This window comes from Rhineura floridana, chromosome 4 (genome assembly GCF_030035675.1).
Source record: "Rhineura floridana isolate rRhiFlo1 chromosome 4, rRhiFlo1.hap2, whole genome shotgun sequence".
NCBI classification, from domain to species: Eukaryota; Metazoa; Chordata; class Lepidosauria; order Squamata; family Rhineuridae; genus Rhineura; species Rhineura floridana.
Window position 1 is genome coordinate 111638953 of NC_084483.1, and position 25745 is coordinate 111664697.

Genomic DNA, 25745 nt, shown 5'->3' on the forward strand with positions numbered 1-25745 from the left:
AGCCTCAGAGGAAGGCAATGGTAAACCCCCTCTGAATACCACTTACCATGAAAACCCTATTCATAGGGTTGCCATAAGTCGGAATCGACTTGAAGGCAGTCCATTTCCATTTTTGTAGTTTAACAGTTCCTAGTGGGGAGGAGAGCCTTGTTGAGAGTCCAGAGTCTGTGAGTTCAAATCCCCACTCATGTCTCTTGGGTGTCAAGGGCCAGCTAAAGATCACCCCCACAGTGAGCGGCTCAGGGGTTATGTGCCCTGCCACCTGTGCAGCCGTGGGCAAGCTGCATAGTCCCAAGGAGCCCAGTTGCCCCCCAGCTGGCAGTTGTGGACAAGGGGCTGGCTTGTGCAGCTGTGGCAAGCTGAGCAGGCCCTAGCCAGCTGGGGAGGACTAGCCTCAGAGGGAGGCAATGGTAAACCCCCTCTGAATACCGCTTACCATGAGATCCCTATTCATAGGGTCACCATAAGTCGGGATCGACTTGAAGGCAGTCCATTTCCATTTCAACAAAGCTATCAGAAACTTTTCCTATCACCATTCTTTAAGGGTCTATATTCAACAAAGCATAGTTGCTTTATTTACTACATTGTAATATTGCTCTCCCTCCAGAGAGCTTAGAAGAATGCACGTGGTTTCCACCCTGCTCATTTTATCCTCACAACAACCTTGAGAGGTAAGAGTGCTCCCGTGAGCTTGATAGCCAAGTTATGAATTTGAGCCTGTGTATCTTCTGTCCTAATCTAACACACTGACCCATGCACCGGTCAAACTCTTTTGAAATACCAATGCTATACACATCAAGGTTTGTTTCAAACAAGATCACAAGAATGTGGTCTAGTATGAAGGTTTCTTCCAGGCCGTTTCACTTGCTCAGCTTTTATGAACTTGTAACCCTGAGAGGCTCCTTAACCCCCAGTTTCCTTTATTCCTTTATAGAACTATCTGTAAAGGTAAGTCTCATATCAGATGCCTTTTTAAATCCCCTTCCTCCTTTATAACACTTTGCCCCATATTAGCAATATTAAATCCCTCTTTTGCCACAACTTTGTTCTCCATCCCTTTATGAGTAACACATTTTAGAAGTGATCCCTGTGAGCTAGATATTCACTGGAGCCATGGGTGTGGAAACAAACTAAAGCGTCTGAAGCTTTGGATCTCCAGATGTTGCTGAACTACAATTCTCATAATCCCTGGACACTGCAGTTGTACTTCAGCAATAACCAGAGGGCCAAAGGTTCCCCATTCCTGGTCTAAAAAGTGATAGACATGGACAAATGCCTTTCCCTTCTCCAGTTACTTCTCCTTTATGCTCCATTCTCCCAGGTTCTTTTCCCCAACTAGGGTTTCCAAACACGTGTTTCTGCAGCTAAAGACCAAACCAGATCCAATCACAGATCTTGTGTTAGTCATCTAGTAGTGAAGCATGTGCACCATATATATATATTTACTCTGCATTATAAATTGTGCTTGCAAAGTCAGTCTCCAAAAAACTTAACATTGGGCCCCAGTGAAGAGGGCGAGGAGGAAGGATATAGAGTCTGAGGTTAAGTGAAGAGTAGGGGAGCAGTGCTAGGTGTAGCCATGAGAGCAGGACAGTGGGCAGTGCAAGGCAGCAAAACCACACCCATAGACAACTGGAAGTGCTTCTCAGCTCACCTTTTTGACCTTAACAAGAGACTTGTTCTGAAAAATCTCATTGTGCTAAAGGCTGGATTTGCTGCCAGGGTTTGTGGATCCACTGTATAACAAGCCCTGCTTATAAAGTTCTAATATGTGAGATGATGCTTAAGATAAAATCAAATTAGTGTGAGACAAGGCAGATGGTGGCTTTGAAAATCCAATACAGGAATATTCAAAACACATTACTGCCATATTGCCAGAAAGCAGAAGACATTATTCAGTAATTTTGTAAATAAAATAATCTGAAAGTAATTTTTGCCCTTGAATTCCCATGTCAAAAAAGAACAGATGAGAATGTACCTTGACGAGAAGGTCTGATTAACAATGTTCTTATCCTTTTCTTTTTAATTTTAATCTATTTATCCAAATTTAATATTCATATATTTATCCAAATTATTTATCCAGTGTTGTATAGTTATGATAGGTATCTAATAGTTAGCTCATCAGCAGGCTATATTTCATCTTATTTGCATGGCTAGATACATTAAAATGACTCTTTGTGGCTGTGTGGCCTCAGGGCTGTTAAAATTAGGGACACACACATTGCTTATCCACTCCGTTTGGAGACACTCGGTAGCATCGGCCTTTCCCTTCAGAGCCACATTAAGTTCAGACCTGACATCATTAAACAATTCACTGATAGGCAAAAAAACCCCTTGTGGTTTAAGAATGTACCTATAGCCAACAGATATTTCTATCAAACTATAAAAAGCAGGAAAATTAGGCAGCTATAGTGAATGCACTAGGGGAGCAGGAGACCTGACCTCCTTTCTGAGATACTGTACTGCCCGACAAATTTTTCAAAATGCAAACACAATTTGGGTTGGTCTTTCACAGTCCAATCTACTTCCTGTGTAGCCTGGAAGAATTTGGTAATATGTGCCTCTGAGCATATGGTGAGCAGTGGCAACACCTGTCATGTCCAAAGATGGAGAATTACATTTTTGTCTGTTTGTTGGTGTTCTTACTTTGCTTCTTTTCTGTGTTCCTATTGTTTCTACAGAGAATCTGACCTAGGAAATTATATTCTCTCATTATTCATCCTAGAAATCTGTCAAATTTATTTTTATCAATTTCAAAGCCTTTTTATTGGTCAATGTCGTATGATGGTGAAGACAGCCTTTTGTGTTTCAAACTGGAGGTTATGTTCTATTTCTATTTTGGGTGCATTAACAGTTGAATCTGAAACTGCAGTTTGATGTAAAACCAGACTGATTACAATATGTTGCTACTTAAGCAATGACTCTAGCTGTTGGAAAAAACAAACTTGGCCTGCCCAAGATGCATGTTTTCAGCGTGTTATGCTTAAACCACTCCAATTAAGGAAAGGTGGGCATGGTCAATTAAAAACATAGAGCACATCTAGAATTTTGCTAGAATATATTTCACCTCCCACTGTTCTATCTTATGCAAACTGAGACACTCCTCATGTCCATTGGAAACTATTCTGCAGAACAGTCAGTGCTATTATTCCACAATTGTTTTTGGAGCTTTTTTAGTGTTGCAAAGTGTTGCTGTACTTCACATATTCACAGAAACAGAAGCAAAAGAGTATGATTTCCTATAGGAAACTTCACTAAAATTCCAGAGTAAATCAAACATATTTAAAGTGTCTATCTGAACTATATCAACTGTTTTAATATTGTTGCTTCCTCCCTGCTAAAAGAAAGATCAGCACAGCACATCTTGTTTCTGTTCTTTGGGCTGATTGCAGATGTTGCCACCACTCACCATGTGCTCAGAGGCACATGTTACCAAATTCTTCCAAGCTACACAGGAAGTGGATTGGACTGTGAAAGACCAACCCAAATTGTGTTTGCATTTTGACATATTTGTAGGGCAGTTCAGTATCTCAGAGATGAGGTCAGGTCTCCTGCTCCCCTGGTACATTCAGTATAGCTGTCCAATTTCCTGGCTTTTTCAACTTTGATAGAAATATCTGTTGGCTATAGATACGTTTTTAAACTGCAAGGTTTTTTGTCTATTAGTGAATTTTTCTGCTTTTTAATCTGAGAGGTAAGGAATGGGATCCTGTGCAAGTTTGCTGAGAATTGATTGATCATTTGCATGCTTATTGAGTTCAATGGGATTTACTCCCCTGCAATCAGGCTTAGGATAGGTGAAACTGACCACAGGGGAGGGGGAGAGGGGAGCAGGCAGGAGGGGGAGGAGGAGGGCAGGTTTGATCATTTGCATGTTGATTGAGTTCAATGGGATTTACTCCCATGCAATCATGCTTAGGAAGGTAAAACTGACCATGGGGAGGGATGACTGGAGTGGGCAATGGAGGAGGAAAAAGGAAGAGGGGAGGAGGAAGGGAGAGGAGAAGGGAATGACGGGAAAGGTAGGTCTGATCATTTGCATGCTTATTAAGCTCAGTGGGGTTTACTCCCATGCAATCATGGCTAGGATAGGTAAAACTGACCATGGGGGAGAAGGAGGGGGAGAAGATAATAGAGGGAAAGAGGGGAAGTGGAAGGAGCGGGTTGGAAGGGGAGGGATGAAGGAAGGGGAAGGGCAAAAGGAAGGTGATGGTAGGAGGAGGGGAGGGCTAGTTAGATCATTTGCATGCTTATTGAGCAGCAGTGTCACTAGCGGGAGTGCGGGGGGGTGCAGACCTCCGTTGCGTGCCCTCCCAGGGGCATGGACGAGGTAGCTGGGCTTGTGTGTGCGCCGGAGAAGGCCTGGGAATGCCGGCGCACCTCCCTCACCCCGCCGACGCTGCTCCCGGTCCCGCCCGCCCGCCCGCCCGCCCCCCTCCGAGGAGGAGTTGGAGCAGCCTTGCCGGGCAACGGCACGGGACGGGGCGGCTCTGGGTGTCACCCCCCTCATGGTGACAGCTGGGTGCGGGCCACACCCTCCGCACCCCGGTAGTGATGCCCCTGTTATTGAGTTCAATGGGATTTACTCCCGTGTAATCATGCTTAGGATAGGTAAAACTGACCTTGAGGGAGAGCGGAGGGAAGGAGGGGGAGGGTGAAGAAAGGGATTGGAAGTGGATGGGGAGGGGAAGGGAGGGGTGAAGGAAGGGGGGAAGGGGCAAGAGGGAGGGGATAGGAGGAAGGGATGGCAAGTTTGATCATTTGCATGCTTTTTTAGTTCAGTGGGATTTGCTCCTGTGCAATCATGCTTAGGTTAGGTGAAACTGACCTGGGGGAGGGGCAGGGAGGAGGAGGGCAGGAATGGGATGGGGAGGAAGGAATGGGGAGAGGCAGAGATTGGATGGGTGGACACTGGGCAGAGGGGAAGCTCCTTTGAACATTGTGAACAGTATCATTCTTTATCAGGGTTTCCCCAACCTTTTTATTCTACAGCAGGCACATGTAGTCTCCCACCCAAATTTAAACCAAAGCTGTCACATCAGACCTTTATTCTACTTTAGACAGGCATGGCTTCCCCCAAAGAATCCTGGGAAGTGTAGTTAGTGAAGGGTGCTGAATGTTGCTAGGAGATGCTCTGTTCCCCTCACAGAGCTTCACTCAAAGCAGCTGACTGTTAAACCACTGGAGCTCCTTGTCAGGGGAATAAGAGTCTCCTCTCAGCACTAGGGTTGCCAGGTTCATGGCCTGAGACTGATCCTGTATCTTTAGGAGAAGAGAAAGTCAGCCAAGTGCAGGTGTTCTTGCAACACTGTAATGAGAAAAACCACAAGGTGGAATTCTCCCTTCCCCTTGCACAACTTTTAAAGATACAGAAGACCTCTTGGTTGCCAGACCCGGCAACTTGGAATAAGTTGGATTGAATTGTCATACATGACAACTGTCACCTGGCCTCATATACCAAATATGACTTCCAGATTTCCACAAATGAGAGGAGGGCTGCTGAGTTGGTCTCATCTCATTGGTTACCTGTCTGCAATCTTCAACCAAAGAGAGACTGATAAAGACAGCTTGCTGCCAGAGGTGTGTTATGCTCTAAAGGGATCTTTCCCATTTGGGTCTTTTCTAGGAGCTCTCCAGTGTTTGTATCCTGGATATTGTAAAATTATTAGCTACATCACTGATCATAATTGCACTCAAAACAACCTTTATAAAAATGATGATAGTAAGATCTAGTGCTGATGTGTTTGCTGATGTGCGCATGTGTCCAGAAGTCATAAAATGCACACTTTTGTACCCTTTTGATCTCTTTTCCCATAATTCTTTATACATGCTGTAAGTCTCTTCAAGTCACCTAAGTATGGCTCTGTTGTGGTCTAGTTACACCAGACTTTGAGAAGCATATATATATAAATCAGGTACGTGTTCTATGTCACATGGGTATCATCCTTGGTTCTGATTTGGTGGTATAAAGGAGAATAGAATAGGCAGCCTCATTTGTTCAGAAATCCTATATGCAAATTAGTAATGCAATATTATGAAATATCGCACAGAAATACAAAATATGCAGATTTGCAGCCAACTAGAAAAAGCTACAATTTTTTAATTAAAATGGGCTGAACTTTTAAAATATGATGGACATGTTCTTAACTCTAGTTCTTCTTTTCAGTGAGGCTTATACAAGAAAACTTCCTGATAAATTTCGCCCATTGGCTTTAAAAATTACTTTTTAAAGTGGGAGTATGATTTCTTGTTAGAGCAGGTTTACATCTAAGTAAAAAGAGAGAATATAGTTTACTGCTTCATTAAATACTGCTTAATTTGCAAATGTATAGGGTTCATTTAATATTAAATCGCATTGTACATTTGACTGCTGGACAGGTTGTTATATGACAAATCTAGTGAAATTAATTTTGTAGTTACTGATGAACATTTACACACCACAGTATGGTTGGAATTAGTACTCTTATAGACTAATAATGTATGGAAACAGAACATGACAAATAGACAGCAACAGATTTGAAAGTTCCGTGAGCAGGGTAGATTTCATCTTATATGTATGGATGGATACAAACGATCTTGATGGGTTAAATGATGGATAAAATTGTAATATTCATGGCATTGGAATGCTCTTAGAGGATAAATGTAGCAATACATTAAAATAATTACTCCATGATCTTTGGCATGAGTAAGTTAAAGGTCATTTTGTACTTTGAGTACATGGAATAATTAAGGTTAATATGTATACTGATATTTTTGAATATAAAGGGAAAGGTTCTATATCTTTTTAAAAATTAATGTAACATTAAATTTCCTTTCTTTAAGCTAGGGGTGTGTGTGTGGAGAGAGAGAGAGAGAGGAGGAGGAGGACAAAGGCAGACACTTGGGCCTCATTGAAATTGTTGTGACACTTCCCAAAGATCTGGAATCCTAAAATATTAGTACAATACCCAGTGTATTCACAATAGCTATGGTATTTTCAGCCACTCATACAACAGATATTTGGCACATGTAAAGTCCAAGAAACCTTTGAAAGTAAGGTGTTTGCACATCGCTCAAAATGGAGGACTCAGATTGGGTGCCAAAACTGTTACTTTATTTACTTACATTTATATTCTACCTTTTCCCCAAAGAGCTCAAGGTGGCGTACATGGTTCTTCCCCCCATTTTAACCTCACCACAACCCGGTAGAGGTAGCTTCGACTGAGAGCCTGTGACTGGCCCAAGGTCACCCAGTAAGCTTCAGGCTGAGTCAGGATTTGAACCCTGGACTCCTGGGCCCTAGTCTGACGCTCTAATCACTATGCCACACAGACTATGCTACTTGCATGCTAGCTAGGAAATTAAAATTAGGTACACACCAAAAGGCACTTTGATCACTTCAAAAAATCTGTAAGGAAGATTTTCTGGAAATCTTTCGTCAAAAAAAGTGGTACTGTTTATTTTATGTATTAATTTTATTATTTGATTTATATCCCACCCTTCCTCCCAGCAGGAGCCCAGGGCGGCATACTACAAGTTGATAAGGTATCACTAGGCCATCCAGAATGCTTAATTTTGGCATGCATGTTACCAATTAGACCCCAATTAATAGATAAGTCTGAAATTGGGCATATTCAAACATTAAATTGTAAGACGGCATTAACTATATGGCATAACAGAGGCCTGCATTCTAGCACAAAGCAAGCCAAGCTGAATATTGAAGGAAGGTGATCCTGTAGATGTTCCAGCAGTTCGGCACATGCTTGAAAGGAAATATTTAGTTTTTGCTTCTTGATGGCTGAAAATATATGTGATTCTTTCTTTTAACAGTCACCAGACACAAACAACCTGCTGGGATCACCCTAAAATGACCGAACTGTTCCAGTCATTAGGTAAGTACACTTCTCACTTGTTAAAACTAATTGGCAAAGAGTCTGTCTGATGGATGATCAGAGTGTTTATTGCTATATGCAGGATCACTGTGCATCCTATACATGTGGCAAGTGAGTCATCTGAATGATTTGTCTTGAGCACAAAGAAAAATTAAGGATGCTGTCATTGTCCTAAAATGAAATTGAGTGTGTATGCATGTGCACATAGAAAACGACACCTTTCTTTCTCTATCATTCTGTTCACTTGCCACATAACCTTCATAAAACATTATATCATACATTGATATAATATAATGTATGATATAATACATTTTATCACACAACAAGTAGCGCTGTGACTAATGATGCAGCTGGGTAAAAGCTGAAAGGAAGCCCACAGGCAGATACGCACAGATGGGAAAAGAGAGTCTGGAGTTGTATGATGTACACAATAGGAACATGGAATGTGAGAAGCATGACCCAGGGAAAGCTAGAAAATTGTCAAGCAAGAAATGGAATGTATCAACATTACAATACTTGGTATGGATGGGAATGGGACATTTTCAGTCGGGCAACTACAAAATATTTTATGCAGGAAATGAGAAATTAAGAAGAAATGGGGTTGCTTTAATAGTGAGAAGTGATGTAGCAAAAGCAATTAGAAGCTACAATGCAAGGTCTGAGCAAGTGATATAAATGAGATTAAACAGGAAACCTGTTAACATAACCATCATCCAAGTCTAAGCTCCAACGGCAAATGCAGAAGAAGAGGAATTCGAGAGATTTTACGCAGAAGTACGGGAAGAAATCGATCACACACCAAAGCAAGATGTGCAGATAGTCATGGAGGACTGGAATGCAACAGCAGGGAACAGAGCAGAACAAGAAATTCTGGGGAAATGGGGCTTAGGAGACAGAAATGAAGCAGGAAATAGACTATTGAATTCTGTGAAGCCAATAATTTGTTTCTTGCAAACACATTTTTTGAGCAACCAAAAAGACGACTGTACACGTGGACATCACCAAATGGTCAATATAGAAATCAAATTGATTATATAATTGGTAGCAGAAGATGGATAAGTTCCATACTTTCTGCAAAAACAAGACCAGGAGCAGACTGTGGTACAGATCATGAACTGGTACTATCAAAAATCAGAGTAAAGCTAAAGAAGAGCAACAAAGCAACCATCATGCCAAAATACAATTTAAGTATCATCCCAGAAGAATATAAAGATCAAATAAGGAACAGATTTCAGGCTTTAAACTTAGTTGACAGAGAACCAGAAGAACTATGGAGTGAAGTCAGAGACATTATCAGGGAAGAATGCAAAAAGACAATACCACTAGTTAAAAAGAGGGAAAGACCTCAATGGATGACTGAAGAAACTCTTCAAATGATTAAAGAGAGAAGGAAAGCAAAAGCAAAAGCAAAAGGAGATAGAAACACGGTTAGAACCCTAAATGCAACAATACAGCAACTAGTACATAGGGACAAAGAGAACTATTACAATAGTTATTGTATAGAAATAGAAGACGACAACAAAATGGGAAGGACAAGAGCCCTATTCCAAAAGATTAGAGAAATGAAAGGGAAACTTAAATCAACGGTAGAGATGTTGAATAATCAACAAGGGAACACACTGTCTGACTGAGATGAAATAGATGGAAGCAATACACTGAAGAACTCTATAAAAGAGAGGCCAGGATGACAGATTCATTCATGGAGGATCCGTATGATGAAGAACCAGAAATTTTAGAATGTGAGGTGAAAGCTGCCCTTAAAATACTTGGAAGAAACAAATCACTAGGAACAGATGGCATATCAATAGAGTTGCTATAAGCTACAGAGACTGAATTTGTCCAAATTGTGACAAAGAAATTGTCAAAAATATGGAAAACTATACAATGGCCCACAGACTGGAAACATTCCATGTACATCCCAATTCCAAAGAGAGGGGATCCCAGGGAATGCAGTAATTATCAAACTATTGCCTTAATATCCCATGCAAGTAAACTAATGCTCAAGATTCTACAACAAAGGCTATTACCATATATGGAGCGAGAAATGCCAGACGTCCAAGCTGGATTTAGAAAGGGAAGAGGCACAAGAGATCATTTCGCAAACTTATGTTGGATATTGGAACGGACCAAGGAATTTCAGAAGAAAATCACCCTGTGCTTTATAGATTACAGCAAAGCCCTTGACTGTGTAGATCATGAAAAACTAGGGCATGCTTTAAAAGAAATGGGAGTGCCACAGCATCTGATTGTCCTGATGCGCAACCTATGCTCTGCACAAGAGGCTACTGTAAGGACAGAATATGGAGAAACCGATTGGTTCCCCATCGGAAAGGGTGTGAGACAGGGGTGTATTTTATCACCCTATTTATTTAATCTATACGCAGAACATATCATATGGAAAGCGGGAATGGACCAAGATGAAGTAGGTGTGAAAATTGGAGGGAGAAATATCAATAATTTAAGATATGCAGACGATACCATACTACTAGCAGAAACCAGTAATGATTTGAAATGAATGCTGATGAGAGTTAAAGAGGAAAGCACAAAAGCAGGATTACAGCTGAATGTCAAAAAGGCTAAAGTAATGACAACAGAAGATTTGTGTAACTTTAAAGTTGACGAGGACGTTGAACTTATCAAGGATTATCAATACATTGGCACAGTCAATAACCAAAATGGAGACAATAGTCAAGAGATCAGGAGAAGGCTAGGACTGGGGACGGCAGCTATGAGAGAACTAGAAAAGATCCTCAAATGCAAAGATGTATCACTGAACACTAAAGTCAGGATCATTCAGACCATAGTATTCAAGAAATGGATTGATTCCATAAAGGAAACCACAGACTTGAACTTACAAGATCTGAACAGGGTGGTTCATGACAGATGTTCTTGGAGGTCGCTGATTCATAGGGTCGCCACAAGTCATAATCGACTTGAAGGCACATAACAACAACAATTTCCTGGAAATGGTGTTGTAACTTTACCATTTCCACTTCCTTATCTTCAAAACGTGAAAAGACTACTGACAGTATAAGTCCCACTGTAAGTCACATCAATTGCAGGGTAAATGCCACACAGAGTGGATAAAAGGCTAATGTTCAAAAAGCAAGAACAAAAAAACACAAAATACAGTTCTTCACCCCAGTTGGGAGCAGAGATCCCTGTATATTCTTAAGGCATTCAGCTCATCTCAAAAGGGAATTGGGTTTTGCTTACCACCAATCCAATCAATATTTGCAACAAAAATCTGCCAAGAATTGCCTCCAACATGGGGAGTTTCATATCCCCCTTTTCTGACATCCAGATTTACAGGGGGTCATCTCCTGGTCTTCTGATGATCTCACCTCACTCCTTTTCCCAATACACTTTAGTCAACTTGGCAGCAAGACATTTCTCAACAACCACAAATACTTAATTTCACTTGTATACCTATCACCTGCAAAATAAAACGAGGAAAACTGTACTGCCTCCCTCTACTTTAAAACTGTTTGTTTTTTAATCAACGTCTCTAATTTTCTAGGTCCTCTTCACACCTTCCATACTTCTTCTATAATCGCTCAATCATTCCACAACCCTCCTATCTCTAATAGAAACATTTTTTCATCAGACTGAATAGCCTTGATCCTAGCTTCTAATTACACAAAACATTTTTTCAACTTCTTAATAAATTTTACTTTCATTCATATAGAGATCCTGACTTCTTGAAACTGTTATTTTCAGGATATCCTGCTCTCACAATCATCACAATTCCTTATCCAAATGAAGACAAAAACACTTTGCTGTCATAGTGCTCTGGGCTTTCCCAAGCATTTTCAGTAACTTCCTAATTTATGGGAGCTTTTAAAAATCAACAGTACTCACTCAAAAAAAGTTTTATGTAATAACGGTGCAACGTTACAGGCCCAAAACAAGACTGTTGTCTGCACAGTTACAGAGTAAAACATAGGATATACATGCCTAATTTATCCAATGGTTTTCAAAACTGACCGAAACACTAAATTAATACAGCAGTAAGCAACAAAATAAAAATACAAAATTACCATACACAAGAAGAGGATCCTATGACCATCACCAATTAAAACCTGTTAAAATCTAATTCAATGGAGGTTGGATTATCCACAGCTCCAGAGATTAGCAGTCCAAAACATGCATTCAAAAATGCACATGGATTAATATTGTTCCCCAAAGGTGATATTTCTTTAGTTTTATAAAATGCTTATAAATTTAAATTTACTTGCTATAGGGAAGCTGAGGACAAAGAGCAGGGATTCAGATCTATAACAGATTTTTTAAAACGTTAATAATGCTCAATTCAACAAGGAATAGATGTGTTTTATTATACATTCAAATTACCACACAAGAATGCAGGGGGAGAGGACAAATCCATTAAGAAATGTGATTAATCTTAGGAGTCCTCTGTTTCAACAGAGCAAAGGAAAGAAAGAAAGAAAGAAAGAAAGAAGAACAAGTGTTTGAAATGGGGAGAAATAGAAAAACCTAAATGTGCATTATTATTATTATTAATTTATATACCACCTTTTCCCCAGAACTGGGATTCAAGGTGCCTTACATAAATTAAAACAAATACAATTAAAAATGGATACATTTATTTTGTTTCTCGCACCTAAAGCTCTGGTTCTCTGATCACACCACTCCAGCTGAAAAAAAGGTTCAAAATCTTGCTCCATTGAGCTTGCTGTAGTGAACTACTGGTGGCATTCAGAAAGTGCCCGGGGTCAGACTAAAAACTAAATGGAATGGAAAGATTTATTTAATTCAAAGCAAAGCACCGAAATAATGAACACAGACAAACTCATCAACAATGAAAATACAGTATATTAGAAGAATATATGAATGAAATATGAGAGAGCAATTTATAAATGGAAAACAATATTACCTAATTAATCAAACAGCTATCAATAAAGCATGCATAATACTAAGCCTCCCTTCAAACTTCCACCAGTCCAGACTAGTTCAGCACTTTCTAAATTCCCAGCCTTATAGCAATTTAACCTAAAATATTAAAGGGGGAGAGGGGGGATTATAGCTACCAATTCAAGGATGGTGACCCAAGGAACTGGCTTCTGTGGTCTCAGGATAAAAGCTGAGAAAGAAGAAAGCAGAGTCCAGATTAGTCCAAATGGGAAATACGTTCCGGTAAAAAGAGAGGAAAAATATTTAAAATTGGAATAACAACATCTGCACCTCACAAAGGAAGAAGGAGAAGCGAAGATCAAAATAACATTATTTTATTGAATAAACCCCTAACAAATCCTATTAAAACTGAATCTATCAAACCTATTCATGAGTTAAACATCCAGAACCAGAAAGGCTGACTTGGAGAAAATGGCCAAGAGCAGCTTCACAGAGTGAAGGAGGGACCTGCTCAAAGTAAGAAATCCCTTCTCACAAAGAGAAGGCAAAAAGGCAAACTGGGCTCCAAAGGCCTCAAAACAAGCAAAACCTGGAGCTAAGCAAATACATAATCAAGTAAAGAAGAAAGTTCTAACGCTGAGGTGCAGTCACGTTTTTTATCCCTCTGCACCTCCAAACTTTCTTGTTTTCTGACTCTCCTTTTTTTCATCTCACCTTTTCTCACTAAAATTCAGTTCTGTATTGATAAATGGCGTCAGGGACAAACTCCTATAAAACAGGTGCTTTATTCTACTTTATTTTTAATTAATTGTTTTGGGAGCATGACATCCCAGAGCCTTAACAGGGTATAAGGAGACTCCTGAAAGTCACTCAGTACCGCCAATGATCCTACTTCATCCTGATCCATGATCTCAGCTTGACTACAGCCTTGCCAGCATTTCTGAACTCGTGGTCCAGCTTATAGGTAGTATCACACCTTGCACCTTCGCTGCAGAGGTATATGATCTCAGCATGACTAAACCATTGCTGAGCCTTCTGTTTCTCACAATCTAGCAGGTCCAGGCAGACAGAGACATTCCACTCCACAGCTTCCAGGATGATTGCTTTCACCATGGATGCAGATTCATCCCCAAAATGACCTGAGTAACAGTTGGCACTACCCATCTTTGATGATGCACGAAATTCATTCTGTTCATTATGCAAAAACATTCTAACCTCTTGAATGAAAGGAATGATATGTTGTGACTTACACTTTACACAGAAATGAGGTTGTTTGTTTGGCATAGTGGTTATATTTTTTCTCACTCATATATGAACACATAGAAACAGTCAAATATAATTTTTTCGAATTAAATATGTGTGATGGCATTATGAAGTTTGGAAAACATTTCAGTTAGCACATCTGCAACAGAACCTATTTTCTTAAGAGCACCAATTGTGAAAAGGGGTTTAAATCACTTCTAAATACCTGAAAATATTCTCTAAATGTAAGTGTTAAGGTGATTCCATTTAAGCCAGGGGTAACTTTGGTTCCTGCCAGATATTCCCATCATTCCTGACCATTGGCCATGCTGGATGGGGCTGATGAGAGTCCAACAACACATGGAGAGGACTCCACTGGCTACCCCTGTTTCAAATTTTCTTCCAACTTCATGGGTACTGGTAACCCATAACTATTTCCTGTGTGGTTATAAAAACATGTAAATGACCAACTACATGGGCAGATTTGATTGATTGCATGAGCCTTTTCTATAGAATTGGTAGTGTTCTGGAGGAAAATTGCATTTCCATGGGAAACATCCCCATAATCAGTGGTTGAATCATTTAAACATTGTCCTAGCCACACAAAATCTGCTGGATAAGCTGCTGCTACATAGCTGAGAGAATGTTTAAAAGGCGCCAGATCCATGTTTTGGGTTGTTTCCCCCATGCCCCTGAGCTCATCTACTTCTCAGGGCCACATTAGAAATGTGCTATGAGCCAAAGGGGCTAGGGTAACTTCTCTATTTTGTTACATGACAACTGTGGGGTCCAGGCATGGACAGATTTCACTTGTGCATGACTACGCTATTAATACTGCCTTTCTAAAATGTTTCACAGATCCCATCACCTCTGATTATTTTGGCTGGAAACTGACTTTGAAGCATAACTTAGTTTGATATGAAGTATTGCCTTTCTTCTCCCTTTGCCTTCATTTTGTTTGTTTAAGAGAATCAGCTATGAATACTTTTGTTGTTGTTGTTTTCAATTGACAACAAATCTTATTCCTTAGAATCCTCTTTAACATTTCTGCCATTTTTCAGCTGATTTGAACAATGTGCGTTTTTCTGCTTACCGCACAGCCATCAAAATCCGGAGACTACAGAAGGCATTGTGTTGTAAGTTTATTTTTCAACTCTCATTATTTTCTCTGCAAAGGGAGTAGGATAAAGAGATAAAGTGGATTCACCTCAAAGGAACGAATATTAGAGACAGTTGCTTCTTGTGGTCACTTATAACTTATATTGTTATAAATAAATATAGTTAATGGGCAAATTATTACAATGGTACCTCTCTCTGTTAAGAACTAAAATTCTGGCTGGGAAACAAAATTATATGTGCTGTATGAACTACTATTTGGAATAGCAGTAAGGAATTGAGAAAATACTTTCTTATTTACTTAAAGATTCAGAGCAATAAATGATAGCAGCAGTCATAATGCAGCTAGTGGGTTGTAGCAGTTTGAACTGTAGCTTTTGGGTTATATGCTTAAATGCTCTCACATATTTTTCTTTTTAAATCTCCCTGAATGTGCAAAACCTAATTGTCCATGTCCTCACAGGGATGGAATACCAGGAATTTTACCAATGTTGGCACAACTGAAAGTTCTGAAGTGTTAGAAATTTTTACCTCTGTTTTCTTTCATCACAATTCTTAAGATTATATAACATCTTATGACTTTGATCTCTGTACTGAAACAGGAGTATTGATTTGTGTGCTTCAGGGAAAAGTGAGCAGTGAAAAACAATTTAAAATTTAATGTTGGTGTGTTTAAAAACATAGCTGTAGTTTTTCCCCAGGAAATGTTTCAATGTACATGAGCAAATGATTCCTTACTCTTCAGATTTTTTAAAATTAGGCCAGCAGTTAAACTAAATTGTCTTCAATCTTTACAAAGCAGTGAAAGAAGCTGCATGTGGGAGGAAGGTGGGAAAGGGGGGATCTTTCTGGAGCTGCCCAGTTGTATCTGGTGTAGTGAGCAAGATTTGTTACAACTACAATGTTGTCGCCAAGTGGAGTGTTTTACATTTTCACCATCAAATTGAATGGCATTCATGTAAAATAGAGGATAAAATAAAGGGGTGCAATGAGTGCCACCACTGAGATACTTGTTTTCTGACCCTGCATAATCCCATCCTGGTTTTTTTCTCTTTACACTCCCAACTCTGTGGCACTATATTATGACGTAGCAGCATTGTTCCAAAGGGGATTCTGAGGAAATTCCAGCTACAGTGGGCCTTCCATTTTCCCTAGAACACCTGTTGGTTTAGTGTCCCTCAGAAATCGACAATGCACAAACAGCTTAGATGCAGGAGGTGGTCTGATGTAGGCAAAGCTTGACCAGGGCAGAACCATCCTGTTCTGTGTATAAATCCACTCAAAACAGATTCCTCCTTCATCCCTAAATGTAAGTGAGGTCAGGAGAAGGCAAAGCCTTCCTTGAGAACATATAAAACACACTGCTTGAAGCTGGATGAAGATGGATTTTGAATTAATCAGCTCCTGTTAAGGAGTTGGACTATGACCTGGGAGACCAGGGTTCAAATACCCACACAGCCATGAAGCTCACTGGGTGACCTTGGGCCAGTCACTACCTCTCATGAAGGGACTCTGCACTTCTGAATTTGCCACTACACTACTGGAAGGGGGTGGATATGCAGCTTGCGGGCCATGGGCTAGCCACCTCTAAAAGATATGATATGGGGACAGGGAAGTTAAAGGTGGGGTCTGATGGGGTCATCCTGTACCTGCACCTGTGTTTCACCTGTCTGTTTGTTAAAAAACACAAATATTGCAAAATATCAGTAAGCCTCAGTGACCTCATTCCAAAGAAAACCAAACCATTCTGTATAGGTTGATGGTTTCCTGAACAATCCTAATGAAAGGAGAATTAGAAGTGCTTTAGCCAAATGGAAGATGCATGATGTTGACCAGAGATGTAGAGAACTAAACTCTTACTGAGAGCCAGTGTGGTGTAGTGGTTAAGGTGCTGGACTATGACCCGGAAGACCAGGGTTCGAATCCCCACACAGCCACGAAGCTCATTGGGCGACCTTGGACCAGTCACTGCCTCTCAGCCTCAGAGGGAGACAATGGTAAACCCCCTCTGAATACTGCTTACCATGAAAACCCTATTCGTAGGGTCGCCATAAGTCGGAATCGACTTGAAAGCAGTCCATTTTGCATCTCCGGCAGCAGGTCCATACAGGAGAGCCACTCTCCAAACTGAAGTAGAATGGTAGTAAAAGCAGTTGAAAGGCAAGTGTTTGGGAGAGAAGTAGTGGGGAGATAACTCAGGCACTGTTTAGTAGGTTAATCGTAGCACTTTTATTTTTAGTCCCCTCCCAGAAACGTCAATGTCTGCTCGTTCACAATCCAGCTGACAAGTTACTAGAAGTCTCTCTAGTGCTGATGAAGTGCAAAATGATTACAAATGATTCAGCTGAAAAATCCTACTTGGCAAATGACTCATCATATCCAAGCACAATTTTGTTTTTTAAGCTAATCCCTCTGAAACTGAATTGCTGTCCTGTGTGTCTGTACTACTTTTTTTTACGTTTAAACAACTTTGAAAGTAAAATACCCTACAGTCTCCGTATGGAAATATGCAGTTTCATGTGTAATAGATACTGCATTTACTTAATTCAAAATTCAACAGAGAATAAGCCTTGAGAAAATACTACTTGGTTCAGCCTTTAGGAAAACACCTAACAAATATTAATTCTCTGTCCTTGCTTTTTAAAGGGCTGCCTTGGTGGCCTCTCCGGTAGAATGAAAGAAGCTTTTTTGCTGTATATCTTCAGAAGGAAACCAAAGAAAGTTTGATGGAGGGTTTTCTAGTCTTAATTTTGTCAAGCAAGTGGTTGAATCCACTATACCTCTTTCTTAGGTGCCAAGCCAAACCAAGCTGTCATGTAACTTACATTTAAAATTGGGAATTGTTTCCCATAATGTAAATGCAGCTAGCCTCTAAATGTGTCAGACTGTGTATCACTTCAGTAGGCCTAATGCATTAAGGCAAAGTGTCAGATCAAATCACTTGAAATAGAGGGTTATCATCTGACTGTTAGATGTGACAAATTGCTGTCACAGCTTAGCAGTGGCGAACTGTAAAGGCCTTTTGGGGACAAACTGCAAGGACAAGTCTGACGTTAGTGTCTTAGGGCCTCTGCCAACATTACACACTTCAGTAGAATGCTTTTCAAGTTGTAAATGTGCAAACCATTAAGTACTGCCTGTCCATCTAGATTTTTTTAAGAAAGACTAGTAAGTAGAAAATGGCAGGAATTAAGTTATGGGTATTTTTAATTATTTGGGGGGGATCCCTGTAGATTAACATTTCCTGCATATTTTCTATTTTTGTATCTCAGAGGAATCATCATTTTCTCTTGTACGAAGATACTGTGATAGTCCAGCCATAGTCTATTTGGCATTTCATAGGACAGACTTGGCATCATGAACACATAACTATGAAAATATTGATGTAGAAAGTCAAATAATATTATGGCTAGCAGTCATTGATAGCCTTAACCTCCATGAATTTGTCTAATCATCTTTTAAAGCCATCCAAGTTGGGGACCATCACTACATCTTGTGGGAGCAGATTCCAAAATTTAACTACTTGCTTTGTGAAGAAGTACTTCATTTTCTGAATCTTTTCCAGCTCTACAACATCTTTTTTGAGACGAAGTGACCAAAACTACACATTATTCCAAGTGTGGTCATACCATAGTTTGTATAATAGCATTATGATGTTGACAGTTTTATTTTCAAGCCCTTACCTAGTGATTCCTAATATAGAATAATGAACCAAATATTACACTAAGTAAATAAGTTGGTATAGCACAGTGGGGAGGAGAGCCTGGTTGGGAGTCCAGAGTCTGTGAGTTCAAATCCCCGCTTGTGTCTCCTGGGTGTAAAGGGCCAGCTAAAGATCACCCTCACAGTGAGTGGCTCAGGGGTTACGTTCCCTGCCGCCTGTGCAGCCGTGGGCAAGCTGCATAGTCCCAAGGAGCCCAGTTGCCCCCCAGCTGGCAGTTGCAGACAAGGAAGGGGCTGGCTTGTGCAGCTGTGGCAAGCTGAGCACGCCCTAGCCAGCTGGGGAGGACTAGCCTCAGAGGGAGGCAATGATAAACCCCCTCTGAATACTGCTTACCATGAAAACCTTATTCAGAGGGTCGCCATAAGTCGGGATCGACTTGAAGGCAGTCCATTTCCATTAAAATAAGTAATTATTTTTCATGTTTGGGCTGGCATCGTGACTGGCGATAATGGGCAGGGGGAGGCTGGGAATTCTTTTTCAGGTTGGATTTTAATTCAAACCAGAGAAGGATTTTAAGGCTTATAAACTCACCTGTCCTTTAAGGTGGGCTTTTGTGAGTCTCCAAAGTTTGATTTCCAAACCTCAGCTCAGAGACCTACAGTGACTTCCTGACTTTCAAGGTCCAGATCAAGCTTAATTGCTATATCTAGTTTGACTAGACACTGACAGCCTTCTAGGCATCTAAACAGTGGAAGGTGCTTACAAGGAAAGTAGCTTGAGATGACTCAGCAAACACTGCAAGAGAAGGAAAACAAATGTAAGAAAAACAGGAGTGGGTTACTGCCAATGTCATATCTGAGATGAGTACTGGTCAATGCAAAACTGGTCAATTTTAACAAGCAGTCCCAGGTGGCCCCAGGCCATTTCTGACTCTTGCCCAGGAGCAATTTAATATATATTTGCTAATGGGGAGATGATGAAGTACATCAAGGACATCTTTTGTTGTCTTACTTTCTCTCTTTGTATTATTATGATGTGTGTGGATAATGGGGATTTGATGAAGAAGAATCAAAAGCTGTCTCCTGAGAGTTCCATAGAAGAACAAAATGAGACTCATCTACATTCTTCATAGAAAAGGAAATACAAGCAGTGACATTCTAGGTGTTGCCACAGCAATGTTGTCAGTGGTATATGTTATGCCCCCACCTTCCTCTACTGTTTTCTATATATCACAGAGAGCTCTGCCCTGTTACTCCATTCAAGTGGTATACAGTAATTTATAATTCACTCTAGAATTGTCAGTCTTTCTTTCATTCAAAATGATACTTACAGTGTTAATGCACTTCTGATTCCATCTACAAAAAATGATTTGAGGAAAATGAAAATTTATCATTCTCATTGTACATATACAGTGAAAGGAATGCCAAGAAACTGCCAATGTTTGCTAAATTTTCAACCATTTCTAGTGAAGGATTCTCAAAGATTGTACTGCCATTTGGCTTCTAGCTTAACCTCTTTATGCCCATGAAATGTCTCTCTCCATTACTTAAGACCACTTGGGGAAAAATTAATGATAAGCTATTTTCCTTCTATTTCATTGTCTGGATGATAATTAGTTTCCCATAATCACTGTTATAACAATGTGCTTTTTTTGGAACTGGCACATGCTCTTGTCCTCATTCAAGACAGGAATTCATTGCAGGAATGTGATCTTGCATGACAGATGTCTGCCAGTGCATATGGGCATATTTCCATTATTGTGCTACGTAGATTGTAAAGGAATTTTAAATACCTTAATCTGCATGTTCTGTCTAGCACTGTCCAATGCAAATGGAATGTGATGGGATGATCCTATTTAGGATGTTTTAAATCATGTTGATTTAATTCCTGATAAACTGGGAAGTCCTTATCTCTACCCTAACAGAATAATTGGTTCAAATTGTAACTCTGTGAATATTGCCTGAAAACTAGGGCTTTTCATCTGGCACCAGCATTAGGATTAATGACAGGAGATCTCTGCTTGGCTTTATGTATTTATGCATGTGTTTCAGATATGTTTATTCCAGTCTTCTAGTCAAAACCTCTCGGAGTGGCTTAACATTTACACAATTCCTCAGTGATTATTCAGAAAAAGCTAGTCTAGGAATTTCTATGGGCATGTCATGTTGGCACATACATTCTGATGGTTCCATGTCATGCACATTGTAGCATTACTCCCTGAGAATTGCAGTTTAGTTCGGTATTACGTACATAACCATTTAAAACATGATTTATATGTTCAGGCAATAGATAAATAAAATTATAATGGCATGCATGACTGAAGTTGTGGTGAACATGGATGCCACAATATGTTTCCGGGCCAGATTCAAAGTGTTGGTTCTTACCTATAAAGCCCTTAACGGCATCGGACCGCAATACCTGGTGGAACGCCTCTCCCGCTATGTACCTACCCGTTCGCTACGCTCGACGTCGTAGGCCCTTCTCCGGGTTCCAACTCATAGGGAGGCCCGGAGAGCAATAACTAGATCTAGGGCCTTCTCAGTGGTGGCCCCCGAATTATGGAACGCCCTCCCTGACGAGATACGCCTGGCGCCTTCTTTGTTACCTTTTCGGCGCCAGGTAAAGACCTACCTCTTTGCCCAGGCATTTTAATCTTAATTTTAATTTTAATTGTAATCTTATTTTAATCTTTGTCTTCACCTGTATTGTACCCACATTCACCTGTATTTTAATGTGGTTTTATTCTGTTGTACACCGTCCTGAGAGCTTGTTGCTAAAGGGCGGTCTAAAAGTACAATAAATAAAATAAATAAATAATAAATAATGCCACAATATCATGGCTCTGGTATTCCCCATAGCAATCAACAAATTAAAGGATTTCTGTGTCTGCACCTACAGAGTAGCTGACTTTGGTTAAATTCTGACTGTACAGACTCTTACTTAATATTGTAACCTGGATAAGAAATTCTTTTAAAAAAATGCTTCTTAACTGTCTGCAACCATATGAACCTGCCTGAGCTTTAAGTTCATTATCCGAGGCTCTGCTTTCTGGTGCACTGATGTTTAGTGAGTACAAGGGACAGAGCCTTCTTTATGGTGGTCCCACATCTTTGGAATTACCTCACCTGAGAAGCACATGTGGGCCACTCATTGCTGGCATTTAGGAGGATTTTAAAGACTTCTGCTCCAACTTGCATTTGGTTAATGTAATACACATTTAACTAAGGTATTTACTGCTATCTTATTTGTTATTTTAAGGCTTTATATATTGAATACTATTTGGTGTTTTTAGTATTTGATTATTTACTCTGCATTTTAAGGTTTGCTGCAATCTAATTTGAATTTGTACCGTGAAAATATGGCTAGGAATCAATAAAATTAATAATACATTTGGGGATGAAGAGCTACATAAACTCACCATCACTAATTAGAATTACTGTCCTTTTAAAATTAAGTGGTAGATTTTTCATGTTCTGGTGTATCAATTGAACCTTTTGTATAACAAACTAAAGTATAAGACATTAAAGTGTAATGTCATTCATCGTATCTTCTCTGCTTTGCCAGTGGACTTGTTGGACTTAAATACAACAAATGAAACCTTCAAACAGCACAAGTTGACTCAAAATGACCAGCTCCTTGGTGTTCAGGATGTGGTCAGCTGTCTCACAACTATTTACAGTGGAATGGAAGAGAAGCACAAGGAGCTGGTGAATGTTCCACTCTGTGTAGATATGTGTCTCAACTGGCTGCTAAATGTTTATGACACGTAAGTATAAGATATTAGGTATTAAATAAACATTGTTCATGATGCTGTACTGCTAGGTCTGTGTGCATTAAATCTGTAACTGCATTACAGGGTATTGCAATGTCGCTCTTGCCAGGAAAATAAGAGACATTTATTTATTTATTTATTTAATTTATTTATTTCATATATATATATATACCGCCCCATAGCCAAAGCCCTTTGGGCAGTTTACAGCAATTAAATCTTTACAGCAATCTTTGAGGAATGCTACCGGTGACAATAGTTTGTATGGTACTGGATGACCAGGGAATCCCAAGGTTTATACTATATGATGTTCTGTTTGCAAAGGGACTGTGTGCCTTACCTAAAACTCAAAAGTCTCAGAAAAAGCATTGTACATGTATAGTTCTGTGGGAAGAATGTAGTTTTGGAACCCTGCGAGTCCTCAATATGACATTATTCATATGACAGCTTGCATTGTGTGACACGTGCTGTTAAAGTCTTCTGCACTTTGTAGAGTATGCTATATGACTTTTGCTTTCAGCTCTGAATGCCTTTATAAAATTTAGTAATTTCTATGCAAGCTATGTTGTAGCTTAATCACCACAGAAACACCGTTGACATGTGACTTACAAATGCATCTATTGCTGTAGCTGGTAAAGTCATGATCTGCTTATGTATATAACAGCTGGTATAGCACAGTGGGGAGGAGAGCCTGGCTGGGAGTCCAGAGTCTGTGAGTTCAAATCCCCGCTCGTGTCTCCTGGGTGTCAAGGGCCAGCTAAAGATCACCCCCACAGTGAGTGGCTCAGGGGTTATGTGCCCTGCCACCTGTGCAGCCGTGGGCAAGCTGCATAGTCCCAGGAGCCTAGTTGCCCCCCAGCTGACAGTTGCAGACAAGGAAGGGGCTGGCTTGTGCAGCTGTGGCAAGCTGAGCAGGCCCTGGCCAGCTGGGGAGAACTAGCCTCAGAGGGAGGCAATGGTAAACTCCCTCTGAATACCGCTTACCATGAAAACCCTATTCATAGGGTCACCATAAGTTGGGATCGACTTGAAGGCAGTCCATTTCCGTTTTTGCTGATGTATATATTCTGCTTCTGAGCAATAGAATTCAGAATTGTGAATCCTTCAAATGCCAATGACAGCATAATTACTTGACATTATTGGACTCTTATTACACTTATTCAGAAATATTGGAAGAAATCCTAAACAAAATCACACTTTTCACTGATAACCAGAATGTGTGCAAACGCTGAATATTTTTTTAACATGAGCAATCAAGGATTTATGGTTCATTAAATGAGAAAGTGGACAGGAAGAAGGCAAGCCATTACAGTTTGTGTGAACTGTTCAATGAACTATTTTAGAAAGGTACTCACTCTGTATCTAGCTAATTGCATTGCATGCCTCTCATTTGCTCGTGCTACAGTTATCAAATAGAGACATCTAAGCTCTTGATCCTTGAACATGTGGATTCAGAAGTAATGTGCTGAGGTATATAAAGAATAGGTAGAGGAGAGTTCAGGTGTTACTTTCTAATGTAAAGACTTAAAATTCTAGAGCAGAAGTATTTGGTTTAAAAAGAAAACTATTGTCATAATAAAAAGCAAAGAGCCATATTGGTCCATAAAAAATATCCAAAACCCACTGTTGGGCAATACCTTTATTAGGACCAAGAATGGCAAGCTTTCAAGGTCACCAAAGTACTTCATTAGGTAAGACATTACCTTGCTTTGTATAACATCTTAGTTAATAAAGAATTTTGGAAAACTTGAAAGCTTGCCACTCTTCTGTGACATTTTGATTGGTCCTAATAAAGGTATTGCCCAACTGTGCATTCTGGAGCATTTACATAATTTTCTTCTGCATACCATCCTCTCACTGACTTTGAATAAAACCCACACACATTGTTATGTATTTTAAAAGACTAACCAGTAAGAAAAAAATAGTTTCTAGTTTAATCTTGTTGTCTTAGGGTGCAGTCCAGCTAGCATTTGCACCAGGCTGGGGGGAGTTGGATGTGGCAGACCCCCAGCTGAGCTGGCAGGCTCCTGGCTCCACCAGCAGAAGCCCCTCATCTTGGCTCAGCTGTGGTGGCACCAGGACCCTGCCAGCTCAGCTGAGGGTTTGCCAGGGACAGCCAGCCTGGTTGACGGAGAGCTGGTGGAAGCTGGCTGAAGGCCCAGAAATGGGGCATTCAGGGAGTGTGGTGGAGGAGGAGCCAAAGGGGGACTTACGCATCCTCCTCGTATTCAGAGTGCTGCTGTGGGTCATGATCCAGGTAAAATTTCTGCTGGCCAATAGGCCAGTGGAGTAAAATAATTTCCATGGTGGTCAGTGGAGAGTGCTTATTCCCTGGTAGAGGTATTCACATGAGCTGGCTTTTGCTTTTCTGGCCTCCGCATGTGGCTCCTGACTGAGTCGTGTTTAGCCGGCCCAGCAGCTCCCAAATGGGGAGTAGATGCCATGGAGCTTTCCACTGGTTCCTCTACTGCCAGCCCCCCCTAGCCGGCTTTCCATGATTTGGATTGCTCTATGCATTTAAGCATTATTATTATCAACATTATGTTCCATTTCCAGATGAGACTAGGAAAGATTTCTGTCTGAAATCCCAGAGAGCCACAGCCAGTCACTATTGATATTAGTAGCTAAATGGACCAGTGGGCTGGTGGTATAGGCAACATCCTGTGTTGCACTGTCAGAGATTATGGCACTATATAAATTATTTTGCTGTAGAATTCATAGGATTTAAAACTAAATAAGAAATGAATTAGAACAGGGCAAGAAGTGGGAGAGTAGAGAAAAATACGATCATGTGAATTGATTGACAAATTCATCTCGGCGGTGCTGTCATTCCTAATTTCTACGGTGACTTGTATGTGAGAATTGAATCTTGACATTGGTCTAACTGAAAAACATTAAAACATTAACATCATAAGAGCCCTACTAGTTTAAACCAAAAGCTCATCTAGTCCAACATCCTTTCCCCACAGTGCCCTACCAGATGTCCATGGGGAGCCTACAAACAGGATATGAGTGCAACAGTACTCTGCCACTCGTGTTCTCCAACAACATATATTGAGACATTTAGCTCATGGAGCTTTATCTTGACAATGTTGCAAATGGCCTTAGGTTGACTCTAATTCATCACTTAACATTTCCATTGTTTGTGTCATCGCTGTATACCGTTTTTAAAGTAATCAACCCACCTATAAAAACCATCTGCTTCTCT

General features: G+C 40.2%; 1 protein-coding gene across 3 annotated transcripts in view; it reads left to right on the forward strand.

The window, feature by feature from the left end:
* UTRN (utrophin) overlaps nucleotides 1–25745 on the forward strand; it is a 521915-nt gene that overhangs the window by 418872 nt on the left and 77298 nt on the right. For all 3 annotated transcript variants that reach the window (XM_061624044.1, XM_061624041.1, XM_061624043.1), the window contains exons 60-62: nucleotides 7810–7871; nucleotides 15050–15124; nucleotides 22333–22534. In XM_061624044.1, coding sequence (XP_061480028.1) covers nucleotides 7810–7871; nucleotides 15050–15124; nucleotides 22333–22534 — 339 coding nt within the window. The remainder of the gene's footprint in view (nucleotides 1–7809; nucleotides 7872–15049; nucleotides 15125–22332; nucleotides 22535–25745) is intronic.